This window comes from Phragmites australis, chromosome 18 (assembly GCF_958298935.1).
Source record: "Phragmites australis chromosome 18, lpPhrAust1.1, whole genome shotgun sequence".
Classification (NCBI taxonomy): Eukaryota; Viridiplantae; Streptophyta; class Magnoliopsida; order Poales; family Poaceae; genus Phragmites; species Phragmites australis.
In genome coordinates, this window is record NC_084938.1 from 4,163,889 (window position 1) to 4,182,098 (window position 18,210).

The 18,210-nt window shown below is 43.0% G+C and overlaps 2 protein-coding genes and 1 non-coding gene across 8 annotated transcripts; 2 read left to right on the forward strand and 1 right to left on the reverse strand.

The window, feature by feature from the left end:
- Positions 1 to 93: 93 nt before the first annotated feature.
- On the reverse strand, positions 94 to 5,782 carry LOC133898466 (uncharacterized). Of its 6 annotated transcripts, XM_062339174.1 has the most exons (8): positions 5,637 to 5,763; positions 5,418 to 5,552; positions 5,142 to 5,316; positions 4,901 to 5,035; positions 4,534 to 4,612; positions 801 to 869; positions 641 to 716; positions 94 to 564 (listed from the first exon to the last, which is right to left on the reverse strand). In XM_062339174.1, exons 3-8 carry the CDS (start codon positions 5,307 to 5,309, stop codon positions 378 to 380), a joined length of 714 nt encoding a protein of 237 aa, XP_062195158.1. In that variant the 5' UTR covers positions 5,310 to 5,316; positions 5,418 to 5,552; positions 5,637 to 5,763; the 3' UTR covers positions 94 to 377. The 6 variants fall into 6 exon arrangements, with proteins under 6 accessions (XP_062195158.1, XP_062195155.1, XP_062195160.1 ...); XM_062339171.1 differs by lacking the exon at positions 5,418 to 5,552 and having other exon boundaries at positions 5,637 to 5,782; XM_062339176.1 differs by having other exon boundaries at positions 94 to 561; positions 5,418 to 5,758.
- A 5,806-nt stretch (positions 5,783 to 11,588) lies between these two features.
- On the forward strand, positions 11,589 to 11,660 carry TRNAW-CCA (transfer RNA tryptophan (anticodon CCA)). Its single transcript has one exon. It is a non-coding gene; the product is annotated as a tRNA-Trp (tRNA).
- Positions 11,621 to 17,958, forward strand: LOC133898467 (phosphopantothenate--cysteine ligase 2-like). Its single transcript, XM_062339177.1, has 9 exons — positions 11,621 to 12,047; positions 12,190 to 12,300; positions 12,388 to 12,432; positions 12,671 to 12,756; positions 12,987 to 13,039; positions 13,147 to 13,206; positions 14,078 to 14,179; positions 17,246 to 17,365; positions 17,473 to 17,958. Exons 1-9 carry the CDS (start codon positions 11,920 to 11,922, stop codon positions 17,728 to 17,730), a joined length of 963 nt encoding a protein of 320 aa, XP_062195161.1. The 5' UTR covers positions 11,621 to 11,919; the 3' UTR covers positions 17,731 to 17,958.
- The last annotated feature ends 252 nt before the right edge of the window (positions 17,959 to 18,210 follow it).

An 18,210-nucleotide genomic window follows, 5' to 3' on the forward strand; every position in this document is an offset into this window, starting at 1 on the left:
ACATTCTATGGTTCTTTGTCGCCCTTGACATTCTATGGTTCATTGTTATCAACTTTTGTTACTCCCCATAACATTTCATGAACCATAATCAGATAAGAAGAGCCAACCACGAAACATGCTTTTTTCTTTAATAAGTAAATGGTTGTTACAAATATTGATAATGTACTTATGGTACAATTTGTGTGTTTCTCCTTTGCCAAATGGTTACTCCTTTAAGATACAACTGCAAGTGCTCAGCTAGGGCAAAAACCAAAGAAAGGCTGTGTCCCAGGGCACAAGGACTTCATGAAATGGCAGCACACTTGTACAAAGGAGATACTTTCTGCAAGAAGCCACATGAGCTATTGAGCTCCCGAGATGTCGCAGCAAACCATTTTCTAGAATTTGTGTCTGCTGTTCTGAATTTGCCTGTTTGCACCAGTCGGTTTGGTGATGGTGATTGTTGAATTGGGTCTATGAATGGTCGTTGTCCTCATTGGCTGCCCACTGAGAGAGGTCATCCTTGCTGGTTGAGATGACCTTGCAAGACTATTCTTTTGGATAGCAGCTTGCATTCTTGCTCTACTGTAAAACAGAATTAGATATAGTATCATAAATAGTTATTTCATTTTACGATCATAATTCCAAGAGTAACAATTACCTGTTAACCTCTATCCTAGCTTTTTTCAGTATAGGGCTCTTGTAGTTGGAATTTGACAGGTTGCTAGGTCCACCTCCTGTGAAGACTTGGATCTTAGATAAGTGCTGAAAAGAATAAAGTTGCACACCAAAATTCAGCAGAAACAGTGACAGGAAATTACCTCCGAAGAAACTTCTTTTGCTGCTTGGTGGCACCTTTGTACAAAGTTTAATTTGTTTGCTTTGTTTCTCTGCAAAAATGGGAGGAAAAAACATATTAGTGCTAGAATTGTATTGATAATGAACGCTCAAAAGTCAAGACTTGCATATGCAATGTGTACTCTCCAATTCAAGTTGGGCTAAGTTGGTCAAGTTATGTACTCGGTCTTATATGGCACATTGAAACACATGCAGTCAGATTTCTCCTATAAGTTGAGCTTACAAGAATTCTCCGTTTGGTCACAAGAGCTGAAACCGATTCATGATGGTGGTTCAGATCCCTCCTTTTGTATTTAGATGACCTCTAGAATGAGAGATTTTTTTGTTTTGTTAGAAAAAAAAAATCAGTTGAGCTCAAGAAATAGATCAAAAGTTCAGAGTACTTGCAGCCAAATCTCCAGAAATTCTTCTTTTGCCCCACTTGCCAATCCAGAGAAGCAAAGCCACGGTGACGATACAGAGCCGAGTGGAGAGAAGCAGCAGCCAGAATGAGACCACGGCAAGGTCCCTCAGCTGCAACGGGAGAGATCGGTGGTGGCAGCGGCAATGATGATGATGAGGACAAGGAAGGCCACCATGGCCACCACCTGGAGCCAATGCTCCCACATCAGCTCCCTAAGGTCCTCCTTGCTCGCCACCAAAGCAGCCAAAAGAGATCTACAGGAGAAAGCTTATGGAGGCAGTGATCCCATGCAAAGGCGACGGGATTTGGGAGAAGATCAGGAAAATGGAGTCGAGTAGCGGCAGGAGGCTGCAGTAGGGCAGAGGGAGGCTCGTGTGGTCCTGACCTCCACGCCCTGATTCCAGAGTCAAACCTTGCAACAAGCTGAACAGGGTGTGAATGTAGTATTATGCTTTCAAACATCAAGATCAAGTGCTCAACTTACAAATTTATTCACGGTATCAAGGGACTAATACATATATATATATACACACACGACAAGTCTATTCTGCATCTAGCCACATTAAGGGACTAATACATATATATATATACACACACGACAAGTCTATTCTGCATCTAGCCACATTGTAGTTTACTGTTATGACACCTTCCGGTTACAACTCAAACAACTGCCAGTTACAATCTGCTAGGTAAACCAGTTACAATCGCGTGTTCAGAAGTATATAATTGCAACACGAGAAGCTAACAAATTACGTTTTAAATTGCACCACGATTACAATCGTGTTCCAACAAGAAGCTAACAAATTACATTTTAGATTGTATTACGATTACAATCGTGTTCCTTAGGTTGTACATCATTATGCAAGGAATTCGTTAGGAGTTACGTTCATCAATAACGCAATTGCAACTCAAATTTTTTATTCATTTACGTTTGGTTGTAACTCGTTGTCTTGCGGATTGCAACTCTACTATTTTTTAGATTGTAATTGGGGGTGGCGCAACAGCAACTAGAGTTAAGGCTAGACATATAATATATATATATATATATATATATATATATATATATATATATATATATATATATGCACACACAACGAGTCTATTATACGTCTAGACGTACTGTCAGTTACAATCCACTAGGTAGACCAGTTACAACCGTGTGTCTAAAAGTATATAATTGCAACACGAGAAGCTAACGAGTTACGTTTTAGATTGTACCACGATTACAATCGTATTCCTTAGATTGTGCATCATTAGGCAAGAAATTCGTTAGAGTTACGTTCATCCATAACGCAATTACAACTCAAATTTTTTTTTATGTCTGGTTATAACTCCCTATCTTTGTGGAATGTAACTATACTCTACTATTTTTTAATTATAACTGGGGTGACGCAACAGTAATTAGAGTTGAGCCTAGACATGTAATATATATATATATATACACACACACACACACACACACACACACCTGGGGTGTATATATAAATATGCTCTTATACTATTCTACACCCCGGCTCAGCCTAGCCCATCTAGTTGTGCCAGGCGCGCTTCCGCCCAGCCACGCGCCTGTGCGATCCGCGCGTCCCCCCACGCCACGTGGTTGCGCCCAGTTTGCGTGCGCCCCGCGCACACGTGTCCACGTCAGCAGCGCGCTACCCGACCAGCGCGCGCCCCTGTGCCACGTGGCGTGTCCTCACGTGTCACTCGTCATGTGTCGCGGTGCTCAGTAGTGTTCAGTAGTTTTCCAGTAGTTTTTAAGTAGTTCCTGCTCAGTACTGTTCAGTAGTTTTTTAGTAGTAGTTGTCGCTCAGTAAATCTTTAATATTTTTTATGATTCAGATGCTTCAGTATGTCAGTAGTTTTGTTCAGTATTTTCCGCTAAGTAATGTTTAGTAGTTTTTCAATATGTTAGTAGTTTCACGTCATTGACAAACTGTTCAGTGGTGTCAGTAGTCGTCGCTATTCAGTAGTGTCAATACTTACAATTCGTAGTAAATTATTCAATAAGTGTGTCAGTAGTGTTAGTAGTTGTCAGTAGTTTTTTCAGTAGTGCCAGTAGTTGTCAGTTGTGCCAGTAGTTTATTTAGTAGTGTCAATAGTTGTCAGTAGTTGATGCAGGCGGAGGAGGGTCGAGGCTGCGGCGGCCAGGGGCCGGGGGCGGGGTGCGGCGGCCAGGCCCAAGGCGACCGGGGGCGGCGCGCAGGAGGGCGTGGCGGGGGAGACATGTGGCGGGTTCAGTCGGGTGGGTTGGGTCCTAGGTGTAGAATAATATCACTAACATATATGTATATATATGTATTGGCTCAGCCCAGCCGCGCGCACGCGCCCGCCCGCTGAGCCACTCCATGCCGCGCCACATGACCACGCGCCAACCGCACCTAGCCACATGGTCGTGCGCCTCAGCCCCCCTCCCCGCACCGCTCGCATCGCGTGTGCCCGCACCGCGCTCGCCACATGCTGCTCATCCTGTGCCATCCGCTCAGTAGTTGTCTAGTAGCTATCATTCAGTAATTCTTTAGTAGTGTTTAGTAGTTGTCATCCAGTAATTCTTCAGTAGTTGTTAGTAGTTTGTTGTTCAGTAGCTGGATAACTACTGAAAATTGTTCAGTAGTGTTAGTAGTTCAATATTTAGTAGTTTCAAGTTATAGTAAAATTGTTCAGTAGTTTATGTCAGTAATGTTAGTAGTTGTCAGTAGTTGACAGTAGTATCAGTAGTTGACAGTAGTATCAGTAGTGTTAGTACTATGACTCAGAACTACTGAACACTAAATTACTGGACGTACTGGGTGCCCAGTAGTGTTCAATAGTCCAGTAGTACTCAGTAGTGTCCAATAATTTGTTCAATAGTGTCAGTAGTATTAGAAAACTACCGACACTTACTGGGCTTGCGCGGGCGCACAGGTGTGCGGGTTCAAGCGGCGCGCTCAACTGCGCGCGGGCAGGTTGGGCCGAACGGACGGGTGTGGTGCGGGTGGGCTGGAGGGGTCTGGTTGGGTGCTAGGTGTAGAATATGTATATAAACACACACAAACTTCCCCAAACTATTCCACCAGAAGAACTAAAGATGGCATAATTGCTGAAATTAATATGTTGAGTTCCTGTTCCAAGAATTAAATGCATATTGCAATTCTGTATCAACAATTGCAGTAGATATGGCAAATTTTTTTGCCTGTAGCCAATGAAGTATGCCCATGGCCATCAGTTAAACCATTATTATTTTCTAGCGCAGTAGTCATATCCATATCCAAGTAATCCAACACACAAGTATTAACTCCATGATAAAATCTACTTACCAGCTTTCTCTGCCTGAAACTTCTTTGTGAATTTCTCGACCATCATATCTTCAATTTCCTTCTGCTTTTCTGTTTTTGCCTGAAAAATTATAGGTACGAATTTACTATGGGATAAAGGTAATCTATTTTAGTTATAAAGCCCCCAGACACAAGTTATGAACAGTTAAATACATATGTAATGTAGCCTCTAATATCTAACCAATTTATCCTTTTTGAGGAAAGCTCTAGCCAATTGTATTGTTAGCTTTGCTGAAAAAAGTAGTGGCAACTCTCATACTAATTTCTCCTCAAATTCACTCGCTGACCATTTACAGATCCTGCAAGCCAACCAAAAGAATGAAAAAACAAAGAAAGAATAGTATTTTACCCTGAAGAGATCCTTCCATTTGTAATGCACTCCGCTGTGCTTCATCCTCTTGATGACATGGTTCATATGGTCCTCGCCGAATTGCCGCTGATAGAATCGCTTCCACAGCGCATCCGTGACCGGGCTAAGATCCATCTGTTCCCAAGCAGGCGACACAAATATAGACAGTGACAATCTAACCTCCCAAGGAACAATTTGCAGGGCTACCAAGATGAAGAGTAAACTCCTATCCAATCAGTACCTCGGTGAGGCTCTCTATGCGGGTGATCTGCTCCAGCGTGCAGTGAGGCAGGATGCGCTTGAGCAGTTCGATCTCGACGCCGTCGACGCTGCCAACGTACCGGAGGTTGTCGATGACCGTCCGGACGCAGAGCTCCACCAAGCTCAGAGGCTTCCTTGCAAACTCCATCCTCTCCCTGCCAAAACAAACAACTGCTTGCTATAGCCAGGGAATTCTCAACTTCTTTCTTTCTTTTTTGTTGGCAAATTGCAGAATTAACCGCGCCCGCGGCCGCACCAGAGGAAGAATTCAATCGATCTTGCGCGGCCAGAGACGACGAGGAAGACGAGATTCAACCGAACCAGGGGCACGGATTGATGGATGGATTGGATTAGCAGCAAACCACCACCAAGCTGCCCAATCCGCTACGGACTGATGGAGAGGAAGAAAGATTTGGATTTGTTTCCTCGGTTGACGCGTTGAAAGATTCAACCGGAGCAAGTAAGGGGTGCTCACCGGGGAACGAGATCGATTCGGAGTCTGGATGTGCCCTCCCCTCCGCTCCAATCGGAACACGAGTCGATTGGGGACGAGGAGGACGGCGACGAGGAGGATGGAGGAGGAAGCAGTTCGTTGATGCGGGTGGCTGGCGTGACGTCATTCGGTTCGGTGTACGGAGTGCAGGTGGGCCGGGCCTTGATGGGCCCAGAACATGGTAGTTTGTGGGCCACCTTTCTGGTGAGCTTTGCGGATCAATTACCTAGTAAAGTTGCCCGTTCAAAACGAAAATGGTCGAAGAAGAAAATCATGTACTCTCTCCGTTTAAAAATACTTATCAATTTTATCTTACTATTTAAACTTTGATTTACTATAAATCTTTAAGTATCTAGTTGAGTAAAGTGCCAACAACATTATTATATTTGTCAAAGTACTTTAATCATGCTAATATCTAGTTAAGTAAAGTGCCAACAACATCATTAAATGTTCTAGACCCGACCACGGCCGCGTGCTCCGGTAGCTAATCTTTTTCTTTGCCCAAACTTTTTTTAGCTGCATCTAGTTAATTCTAGGTGGAGCATCCTGAAGGTGCCATAAACTGTTGTCCCCATTAACGCAATAATATTGCATACAATAATATTATCGTGCAGGAAATTGACGAGAACTTGAAGAGAGTGCAGCAAGAGATGGCGTCCATACGCCGCCAGGAGGACAAAGACTTCTACTTCATTCAAAGCAATGTGAGAAAGATTATGGCAACCCTTCACTGTAACAGGATGATACCTTGAAGACAAGAGCAGCTCAAGTAACAACACATTCTTCTTCTTTTTGTTTACAACAAGGTTATTGTACGGTTTGAATGTGGGGTGGGGGGGGGGAGTGTGTGCTGCTTCTTTATCTTTTCTATAGGTTTAGATAATTTTAGTGGAAAGCTTCTCCTTTTGCTTTTGGGAAAGGTTTAATTTTTGTCATTTGTGTTTGTGTAGTTAAGGTTAGTGTGTGAAGAAGCAGTGGTAGGTTTTCAATAGTTACCTTGATAATATTTTTGTGTATGCCATTATCCTATCTAGGGGATCATTAGGTGAGAGCATTGCAAGATTCTATCTCTATCGTGATGTTAATGTGATCATTCAGCGTGTTTTAGAGTGTCATTATGGTCCTTTTGCTAAATAATGAATATTAATGCCCCTTTTTATGCAAAGCATGCTTATTTTTTGAATTTTGTTTTTGACCCATGGTAAATGGTCGATTGTTGAATTTATCTTATTTTGGATTATTGTTAGTAAGAACTTGCACCTTGTGGATTTTAATTTTATTACGCTTATATGCTAAAAACCTCAGCTTTTAGTGAACAATCCCTCTATCAAATGTTTTGAGTTTTATCCTACCACATAGCCATATTATTATATTCAAGCTACCTATATGCATTCTTTTTGCTTGGTGAATCTTGCCAAGCTTGTACCCGCTTTAACATAGAGTTCTTTGATGTTGATCACTTTTTACGTAGCTTTCTTGACTTCTTGCCTTTTTAGTTCAGCATTGCCTGTTTTACACTGGAATAAGTGCAAAACTTCATTGAATTTTCCCCTCCATAGCCATATAAATATCTTTGACGAAAATCCATTCCTTGATACAACCTATTGCAAGCAAAAGTTTTCTTTGGCCAAATTTGGAGAATTAAAAGGCTCGTTGATAACAAATTAAGCAAGGTTTATACAAATCAAAGTGGAGAAAGGTGCCATGGCATCCTACAAGATGAAACAATTAGAGTGGATGAAGCTATTTTTCAAGTGTTGAAGGAAAAAATATTCAATAAAATGAATTCAAGGTTATCCAAGAATACTCCCAAGAATGAGTGTGGGGGAGTTATGTCAACAAGAAGTGCTGAAAGTAAGTAAAGTTGTTATCAAAAGCCCAAAACTCTTTTCCAACCATGTGCAATCTGATAGCAGAGACATCACTTGTGCCCTGAGATCACTTAATGCCATTTGTACATGCCAACCTTTCTAAAAAAAGTGTGTTTCCTTTCTTGAAACTGTCTCTTTTTTCAAGTGACCATTTTGACGAGAGTTTTTAAACCCAATTGTCATATCCTTTCTTGACTTGATAAAATCCGGGCACTAGTATATTGTTCCCATTAATATCCTTATAAAGCTTACAACATATAGGGGTGGGTGAGTGTTTTAAATACTTTGACTTAAAAGTAAAACTTTGATAGAGATGGATAGTATGTAATCCTCAAAGCCGAGGATCTATTTTAGTAAAAAAGACAAGTGCTAGTTTTGAAAACATGCATTCTCTATGAGAAGTTTGACTTTTGAGAATTTATTTGTGGAAGTCATAAAGCAGCTTTTAGATGAGAAGTTTTTTATTATTTGGGCAATGAGTTTTCGTGTGATTTAATAAAATGGATTTTGGCATTCTTCATCATTTGCTTTCATGCAATCCTTTTGTTGTTTCAATCAACTTACTCGAGACCAAGCAAGATCTGAGTGTGGAGAGTGTTGATGAGGCTAGTTATGTACATCTTTTACATTAAAATAGTAAATATATTATCATTATTTTATCATAAATATCACTTGGCATCTAAATGTTAACCCCATTTTGTGACATATAGTGTTTTGTGTTCGATTGTGTAAAAATGCAGAAATCTTGAGAAATCGACACGATGAAGAAATTCTGGAAGATTTCCAGCAAAGAGAAGATATTTTGGAGGACCAACAGCACAAAGAAGGTATTGTCAAGGCCTACTAAAAAGACCTAGACCACGCAACCCAGAATAGGGAGCTGCCACGTGGCACCCACTGTGCTGCGTGGCACCTACACAAGGTGAGGCCCATAGGACCCATCTTATTTTGTATGTCAGTTTGGCATGCCTTAGGGTTTCTGTAACCTTTCACACGGCATTAGCGGTGAGAATCAACCCTCTTTTCCAATAAAGATCCTCTTTGAACCCCTATAAGTACTCAACTAAACATAATACTTATAAACAATTGAATATTTTGGTCTTTGTGAAACAAATGGTGCGCCTCGGCAAATAAGGATGAACAACACAACCACTCTATAGGAAAGCAAATAAATCAAGTAGGTTTTTTCTTTTACCTCTATGTTTCATGCATGAATAAAGCTCTTGTACTTTGTAGTAAGCAATTGAACAACACTCCTAGCTGACTCGATATTGTCAACTACCAAAACTTTATTGTAGATGCCAGCAAGTGCATTCCATGCATTTGCAGATTTCTTGGAGAAAGATGCTTTAGTTGGGACAACCACCTTTTTAGCTATGAGTTTATGCACCTTTTCGTCATCGCCATCATGAGCCTTATCATCAAGCTCCAAAGTCACATCCGTATTAGAGATATCAAGCAAAGGATCCTCTGTCGGACAATCACACCAGGAAATCTCCACCTTAGAGCCACTAGGCATGCTCAATCGTTTGATGCTAGTATTAACAACACTTATTGGGGCTGACACTGATTGTGCATGCTGATTTATCATACTATGTTTGATCAGTTCCCTATTGTCATGTTTATTTACAATTGACTCAGATGATACATGTTCTCTTAGATTACGTAAGGAAGGGTAGTTTAAACCAATGTGATCTTTTGAAAGTTCATGATGTAGATATCTAGCCCGTAGAGGAGTGTACCCTTGTAGATGTTATTTGTGACATTATTGATGATTCTGAGATAAAATAGCCTTTTGCTCTCCTCCACCCATTCTTGTGTGCTAGTTTGCATATTTAAGTTGGCATATAGTCTAATCTTTGAAAATATCATTTTCTCTAACTCCCATGTCTGAGCTATGAGAATAGTCTTGCCGGTTAGCCGGAAACATTAGCAAAATTAGAAAGCACCAAAGCAATGTGAAATTCCTAAGTACTGCAAGACGATTAAAGGAGAACATTTTGGAGAGTGCGAATCGCTCCAAGCTACGATGACATCAGGGGCAAATCCACTGGGAGGCTGAGGGGGCTCAAGCCCCTACTGGCTGCAATGCCATTAAAAGAAAGAGGTGGAGGAGGAGAAGGAGGAGGAGGAAGAAGGAAGAAGAAGAGGGAGAGGAGGTAGAGGAGGAGGAAGAACATGAGAGGCCCCTCTACACTTCACCCCTGCGTCTGCCATTGGATGATAAGCTTGAGTGGACCACTATTATCATGTAGTGCATGGACATGTTCAAACAGTCATAGGCTATAGAACGTGACACCATGTTCCCTTGTCTAACATAACTACCATTGATCAGCAAAACCTCTAAACAATTGATAAAGATTGTATTTCTATTAACCAAGACATGGGCCTAATTAGTTCGAATCAAAAGGACATGCCTCCTAAGACAATCTTAATCATAGTGACAACAACATTGCAAATGCAAATCCACCTAGACATTAACCAAAACATCACCCTCACACCTAGAACAGCACACATATAATTTCTGACATAGATAAGAACCACCTCGATAACATCCTCTTTCCATTCTTCGAAGGTGACATTTCAACAACCCCTTAAAGGCCAAAACGAACATCGAAAGGCTCAACATGACATAATAGAAAATAAAAAAAATCTTTCATTCTACCTCTTGCATTTGGACAACGTTAGAGGCGGCGAGGAGCGGCGACGGTGGCAGTGGTGGTGGTAGCAGAAGGGTGACGATGAGAACCACGGTGGCACTAAGCTGGGGCACCGAAGCAACAATGCCAACGCTGCCATAGACCCCACGAACCGCCTTAGCTTAGACCTGACTCCTCTCTGCTCCACAATGGCTTTGCCACCCCCGCCAAGACCGAAGCCATAGGGCATCATCTTGTGAGAAGTGAAACACGCGAGCAGAGTGGATGGACGCAGGAGGCACGGCTAGAGCTCATGGTGGGATGTGGTGGGTAGGAGCATTAGGGCTCGAGTGCAAGGCGGGGAGGGCCTATGGGGAAGGCTGAAGGGGCAAGAGATGAAGAAGGTGGGGGTGGAGCGGAAGGAGAGGCGAGAGTTTTGGGGATTTTGGGGAGACATAGGTGAACGGGGGTTTAAGCGACAGGTGGAGGTGGGTAGCAGCAAAATCCGTCTCCGTGACTGGATGGAGAATCTGCATGGTGCGCATGTAGTGGGTGTGTTTCTACAGTGGAGGTGTACTTTGACTTTGGCGGGAAAGGATACTTAGAGATTCGGAGTCTTTGACAATTGGCCACTATACTTCCCAAAGTTTCAGTTAGTCGATTGCATGCTCTTTTACCTCCTCTGACAAAAAAATGATGCCATGTGTGGTCACTAGGTTAGTCTCCCCTTTCGGCTCTCACTCGTGTGTGCTCGACTATGTCAAGCATTGCTTCCAAAATCGTTGTGGCAGCCTATTTCCACATGGCAGCCTCATCCGGCCTTCAAGAAGGTAGCAAACGGAGAAAAGAAGATAATATTGTTGTGGATAGGGAAATGGGTGTAAAATGGCCATTTGTGTCTTTGCCATGGAAATGTAAAGAGTTAGACGATGAGACTTATGTTTGACCTTGAATAATTTGTTGGATCACTCGTGGAAGCCCGTGCCAATTACAATGAGTCTATTCGGGTGACAATGCTCTTGCCTCATCGCATCCAATGGTGGTGTTGTCCAACTTCTTGCATGATTGGAACCAGTGGCACATGACGACGGGAAGGTCAACTACGACTCTAAGAGGATTAAGGCTCATTCAGAAACAATATGTTTTGAACTATTTATATTCAACACCATATTTTTAAATACGTCGTATTGCACATTGTTCAACTAGTTGAAAAACTTACAAGTGACTCTAGAGTAGCATAAACGTATGAAGCTAACTTGAAGAAACTTGTTATAAGGTCGAAGCTAGGAACATGCATATTTGGGCGTTTCTCTTATCATGGCTAAGCCATGTTTGAAACGCAGAAAGTATGCAAAGAGCCTGCGTATTCTAACAGAGGTAGAAAAATTGTATTATGGATTTACATACTTAATGTAAGCACAGCGGGATCCGTGGCGCAATGGTAGCGCGTCTGACTCCAGATCAGAAGGTTGCGTGTTCGATTCACGTCGGGTTCAAACCCCCGATCCTAATCCGGATCCTTTTTTATTTTTCAATTCTGCATTTTCAACCGCATTTTCCATGTTTTTTTTTGTTCCACCAAGTCGTGGATCATCTTCGATCTCGATCTCTCCCACACAAAAATGGAAGCGAAAGAGCTTCGCCTCGCTGCTATTTAATGCAGTCCCATCACACTCACACTCATTTTTCTCCTTAAATTTCCACACAAAAATATCTTTTTGAGGAAAAGAGAAGGACCAGAAGAGAGCCGAAGCCATGGACGTGGATCCAAACAGCGCGGCGCAGGAGGCGGCGGCCTTCTTCCGCGCCGCGCCGCCACTCCGCGACCGCGGCCGCGTCGCCGCCAGCCTGGCCGCCTTCGTCGCCCGCCACTCCACCGGCAAGTGACCCCTCATCCCTGCTTCCATCTCTTCGGTTCGTCTGCTCCCGCCGCGGCGCGGCCCGGCTCCGGTTGGTGGGGGGAAAAAAATCAGATTTCGATGCGCTGCTCCTGACCCTGATCGCGTGCTGCACTGCTGCAGGGAGCGGCGGAGTGGTGTGCGTCACCTCCGGCGGCACGACGGTGCCCCTGGAGCAGCGCTGCGTGCGATACATCGATAATTTCAGCTCCGGCCAGCGGGGGGCGGCCTCCACCGAGTACTTATACAAATCACGCCCTCTTCTCTACTTGTTACTGACCTGCTTGCTGTAGAGCTGTTCTCTTCATCCCTTGGGTAAATGCAGGTATTTTCTCAAGGCCGGCTACGCTGTCATCTTCATCCATCGCCGGTGAGCCCTTCGAGCCTGAAAATTTGTATTGATTGGGGTGGAGTTGAAGTAGCTACATGCTCGAAATTTTCGCTGAAATTGGCTGTGTAATTATTTTCCATAATGTAGCTATGCTGGACTTGTGAAGTCCTCAGTGCCAAATGTCACAGAATGCTTGGTGTTGTTAGCTGCAAGCTGTTCTATTTCAGTTCTGAATGCCAGAATGTCTGGAAGTTGTGACACCAGCGCCTCTTTGCAGTGGGAGCAAGCAGCCTTACTGTAGATTTCTTCCAGAGGATTCATTTCTCGATTTTTTTGAGCTCGGTGAAGACTCTGAGATCCAAGGTTTGGGGATTGCAATCCTGAATTATGTATGTCATGCAAACTGAGCCAAATCTGTCTGGTCTGGCCACTGTTGCCCCTTACCTGTATGGTTGTATGTTGCTTGCCTACTTAGTTTATCTCCTTTTCAACCTTCTCACCTCATTCTTTTACAATAGTTTCAAGTAATCTCTAAATGAATATCTGTATCCCACTTTTGAAACATCTGTTTTTATCTGTGTTATACATCTCAGTTCCACAATCTCATTCCACGGTGGTCAAGGCAGCGATTAGCAATTATCGCAAGGTATATATACATGCACCTCTATTTGTATGCTACTTTTTCCTCTGATGCATTAGCTGTAAGTCAGATTGATATGGTACCATGACCGTGGCTTGTATTCATGATTGCAGGCAATTGATGAAGGCCTTCTCCTTAAACTTCCTTTCACTACGATTTTCGAGTACCTTCAGGTATTGCACACCTTTTCTTACCAGTACATGTTGCTACATATAATTTTTCGGAATGTCTAATCTTCAGTTGACTGAAATCACAAAGATTTCAGTCGACGGCTTCACTCGTCGTCGGCCGCTGTAGAGGTTAGGGTTCAGGTGTTAGTTTCCGGGGGGTTTACCGGTGCCTCCGGGCTTAGAGGGAGGCGGGGGAAGCGGCGGTGGGAAGTGGTCGGGCGGTGCGGCAAGGCGGCAGTGGCGACACCGGAGCCGCGGGTGAGTGAGCCGGCGTTGGGTGGGGTAGGAGGTGGGGGAGACAAGTCCAGGTGGTTAGGAGGCGGCTGTTGATCCGTTGGCGCAAGCTGCCGGAGGCAGAGGAGGCCAGGTGGCGCGGAGGAGGCACTGGCGAGCTTTGTCAGGAAAAGAGAGAAACTGATAGAACAGAGGAAAACAGAGGAGAAGATGAACTTGTGGCCGTTAGATGATGATCTGATGGCTGAAAATTGGTTGATTGAGATTTCTTTGGTTTTCAATCACCTGATTCCAAGTAACTTGAGCATATTGACAGTTTCACAGATGACACACATGTTGTTGCTGCCTGAATTACATTTCGCACCCTGTGGTTCATTGGTTGGAGTATTATTCAAGATTTCACCACAGTTTAGTTCCAATACCTTTATCAGATTATGTTGAACTTAAGGTGGAAAGAAGGCAATTTGGGTAAATTTTTGTGATGCAAGCAGTCTCATTAATCATATTTGTTAGCAGTTACTCTACTTCTTTTGTTTTAGACAATAAAAGCTTAGCTATAAGTGCATGATAGCTTAACCTCGTGAATGATTTTATACTAACATAGAATCTGAAATGCCTGTTCTTTTCTTGTTTCCAACAGTTACTACAGATGGTAGCTACTTCTATGAATTGCCTGGGGCACCGTGGAATGCTTTATCTTGCTGCCGCAGTTTCCGACTTCTACGTTCCATGGGAAAGCATGGTAGGTTCTATCTTCAGATAATGTCTTTGAGCGCTCATCATATTTGAACAAGCTAATCAATTGTAGCAGCTGGTGCATATAAGATGTTAAGACTGTTGGGATTCTAGATTGGTATTGTCACTACACATCATAGGTAGCAAAACATGATTTTATAATTTGCTTCCTCCATTAATTCGAGAGGAATATCAAGGTTTAACAAGTCATTTAGTTCACTATTGAAGAATCTATGTGCAAAAGGCTGTTGAAATTGTGTCCTTGCTTATTTGTTTAATTCTTGTTGTGCTGTCATTTCAGCTGATCCTTCTGTAGGAGATTAATGTCCCTCATACATGTTTCATGTTATGCTTGTGTAATGACTTGGAAAACTTTAAATCCAAGAAACATGATCATATTCTCCCAGACTCTTTTGTTTTCAGATGTTTGAATCCAAAGCTCGATGCACTAGTAAATGCAGTGCATGCATCAGTTTTTTTCGATAAAGGAAGCTTTATTGACTCTTATCGCTATATCAAGGTGATACAAACAAATAAGAGTACACTTTCGGCTTTTGTATAGCTCAACCCAAAAAGGAAAAGAAGAAGAAGACTAAACCAACAGGAATAAACAAAAGAATCGGCTCGCAGTCTAAATCGCAGTAATCTAAAGTCTAGACTGCCATCCAAACTGGGTAAAAATCTTCTTAACTGTCTGCTCTATAAGAGTACATACCGATGCCACCATATATTGGTGCTCCTGCCGCTGCAACACTGCTCATGTATGGAGCAACCGAGCACATATATAAATAACCTGTAAGGGAGAATTATTTTTCTTCTTATTAAAAACCACATCATTTTTGCATAGCCATAACAATCAACAAAAAACAGCCGCCGCTACCATTATTTTCGATTTCCATTGACTACTAATCCCACCAAGCTAGTTTCCAAACATGTCGAGACACTTCTTTGTGGGTATAGATTAGAAGCCACTTGGATTATGAACCATGCAAATCTCGCAAATCGGTTGCCAAAGAAGAGGTGCTTAATCATCTCATTTTTGTGACAAAAGCAATATTTCTGACTATCTTGCCATTATCTTTTGATTATGTTATTCTTTATTAGAAGAACCCTTTTACGAAGGTACCAAAGGAAAATTTTTATTTCTAAAAGAATCTTTAATTTCCAAAGCTTCTTGTTTACTCTGGGTTCGTCATTATGTATGAGTGCCCTGTAAAGTATGTTTTAACTGAGAATTTTCCAGTTTTATTCAAATTCCACTGAAATTCATCTGGCTCTTGGATGAGATTGATGTTGATAAGGCGAGGGTGCAATTCGTTCCACGCTATCAACTTTGCTCCGATTAGTTCCCGACGGAAAGATATATTTGGTAGGTGGGATTGAAGAACATTGGCTGTTGTATCTTATTTGTTTCGTGCTATGTTATATAAGAAAGGATATTTGTTACTCAAAGGTAAATTTTTTAACCAAATATCTCTCCAAAATCTTATTTTTGAGCCATCTTTAACGTTGAAGGTACCAAAGTGAAGAAAATGTCACTTCACCTTCATCGATCCTTAGGGATGGCAACGAGTCGGGTCAGGTGCGATTCAGCCAAAACCCGCCTGCCACGAAACCCAAAATCAAAACCCGACCCGCACCCGAATTACTAATCGGGTTGAAAAGTGCCCTCGCACCTGAACCCAGCGGAGACCCGAAACCCGGTGGGTACCTGTCAGGTCTTACAACAGAAAGGGTCTTCATCGCCCATCATCAATTCATCGCCCATCATCAAAAGAACACAATTTACACATGGATGCTAAACTAAATCCATTACAAATCATGAAAGAATAGAAAGGTGGAAGAATCATCGTGCCGAGTGGCTGTTGTTCAGGAAAGGCCATGGCAGGCAGAAGTAGCAGACTCCTCCCTTCAAATCTTTCGATCTTACCATCAATTTTGTGGAGGATCTTCTTGACCTACTCACATCCATCACAGTGAATGTTCACTTTCAGCACGCAGATATGGGAATTTGAGAGAAACAGAGAACAAAGGTCACTAAAATAGCAAACAAAGAGGTTTCAAGAGAGAAAAAAACACAGCATGCTGCAGGAGACATGGAAGGAAACACATGGTGAAAACAAAAGCAAGTAATTGGGGGGGGGGGGGTCACAACCGAGACGTTTCTCCAAAAAAAATTAGGGGATCTATCGATCTGATGCTATGATGGGTAACTCACTTCCTTGGACATCTCTCCATGACGCGCTCCGGCTCCTGCATGCCTCCTACCATCGGCTGTCCTCTCCTGCCAGCCTCACGCAGTCTGCTTCGAATCTCTGGTGAATGCAAACCAAAAGGGGCGGCCATGGTGGAGATGACATGATGAGCAGTCGAAGACACGGTGGAGACGACGAGACGCGGTGAAGGCGTGGAGCTATGACGGTCTAGCAGTCGATTGGATCTTGGCGTGCGCTGACACGTACTCGCGTGGCGACGTGGAGTGCAGAGAATTGGATCTGGATGGATTGATGGAGTCATGAACTCACCGGTGGAGGACTTGAGGCATGGCCGCGTGGAACTTGGATGGGCTGGGCCGCTCGTCGCTGGGCTGAGGCTGAGGCGCTGATGGGTGATGGCTGATCACTCGAATTCGGGCGGCCCAATGGACACCCGCAGGTGAAATCTAAAACCTGACGTCGACTTGACTCATTTCGGGTACCCAACCCGTCAAACCTGTTGGCGAAAAATAGAACCTGAACCGGACCCGTCGAGCGCATAACCCGTGGGTACCCGAACCCACGAGTTCAATTGCCATCCTTATCAATCCTGCCCAGAAGTGAGAGTCACCAACCTTCCAGTTTACTTGTGATAAGGGTTTATATCCTAAGTATTTGTTCCTGATAAAGTTCTGCCAGATCCCATCTTCGGTCATTAATTTATATAACCATTGGCATAGTAGAGAGTTATAACCAAGTGCATGCATCAGTGCACATTACATACCTATGGTGGCGTTGCAACTTTTAATTAGATATTCATAATGGTTTGTCACCACGATGACATTTCCTATTCCTCCCTGACACAAATGTTTTCACAGGCTAAACATAAAATCGAGTCAGCAGGTGGCCCTTTGAACATGCAACTCAGTCAAGTTCCTAAGATGCTTTTCATCCTGAGGAAAAATTGGGCTCCTTCAGCATTTTGTGTATCCTTCAAGGTTTGTTCTATATTTTCCCTCGTTTCACTAACTCTTTAGTAAGTACGCGTTGCCTTCATATGTCTAAATCTGCCTTGCCAATTGTACCTAATACCTGGGCGCTGCAGCTCGAGACAGATCCCAATATTCTTCTGCAGAAGGCAGAGACGGCTTTGAAAAAGTATGGTATGAACGTCGTGGTTGCAAACGAGCTAGCAAACTACAAAGATACAGTAGTGATGGTCACAAGCAACGGGAGGAGGACCGTGAGCAGGAACAGCAAGGAGGATGACCTGGAAGAACAGCTAACTGATCTCTTGGTAAAGATGCACTCGGAGCATATTACGCAGCCCAATTCAGAGGACCATCAAAAATGGACGAGCTGAGATGGTTACATTCGACATGGTGATGGCAAGTATCGGCTATTTGACTACTTTGTTCTCTTAGCAAGTTGCTGCAGAGTTCATAATGTCACTGTTCTTGTGGCGCAGCTGGGGCTCACCCTATATGATGCACACAGTGATGTAAAGAGAGAGTAAGATTGACTAGAGCTTTGCAAAAATGCAATCTATCCCTCATGATACATTGGTTTGGCGTCCGATGAATTCCTTGTATCCCAGCATCATTCTTTGCCTCCTTTTCGGAACCGAGTGTTTTTTTGTGGCGCGGAAATTCCTGTATAACTCTTGCAAAACTCCTTTCAGTAATTGAACTATCTCAGACTCTCTGGATGCATCATTCCCTCGATGCCCTGAAGTACAAAATGGTTTACACAATACATAATAAATAGTGTTCAAATGTAGGCCGTGCGAATCGAACCGCTTGATTCTCGACAAAGTTGGCTCTATTTGCAAGAAGTGGTATTT

Excerpts from the sequence above, each read along its gene's own strand:
- LOC133898467 (XM_062339177.1), top strand. The coding sequence starts at position 11,920 with ATGGACGTGGATCCAAACAGCGCGGCGCAGGAGGCGGCGGCCTTCTTC. Across the intron at positions 13,207-14,077 it reads CGATTTTCGAGTACCTTCAG|TTACTACAGATGGTAGCTAC; the intron begins GTATTGCACACC and ends TGTTTCCAACAG. Across the intron at positions 14,180-17,245 it reads ACGTTCCATGGGAAAGCATG|GCTAAACATAAAATCGAGTC; the intron begins GTAGGTTCTATC and ends ATGTTTTCACAG.
- LOC133898466 (XM_062339171.1), bottom strand. The coding sequence starts at position 5,309 with ATGGAGTTTGCAAGGAAGCCTCTGAGCTTGGTGGAGCTCTGCGTCCGG. Across the intron at positions 870-4,533 it reads GTTTCAGGCAGAGAAAGCTG|AGAAACAAAGCAAACAAATT; the intron begins GTAAGTAGATTT and ends CCATTTTTGCAG. Across the intron at positions 565-640 it reads GCTAGGATAGAGGTTAACAG|TAGAGCAAGAATGCAAGCTG; the intron begins GTAATTGTTACT and ends TCTGTTTTACAG.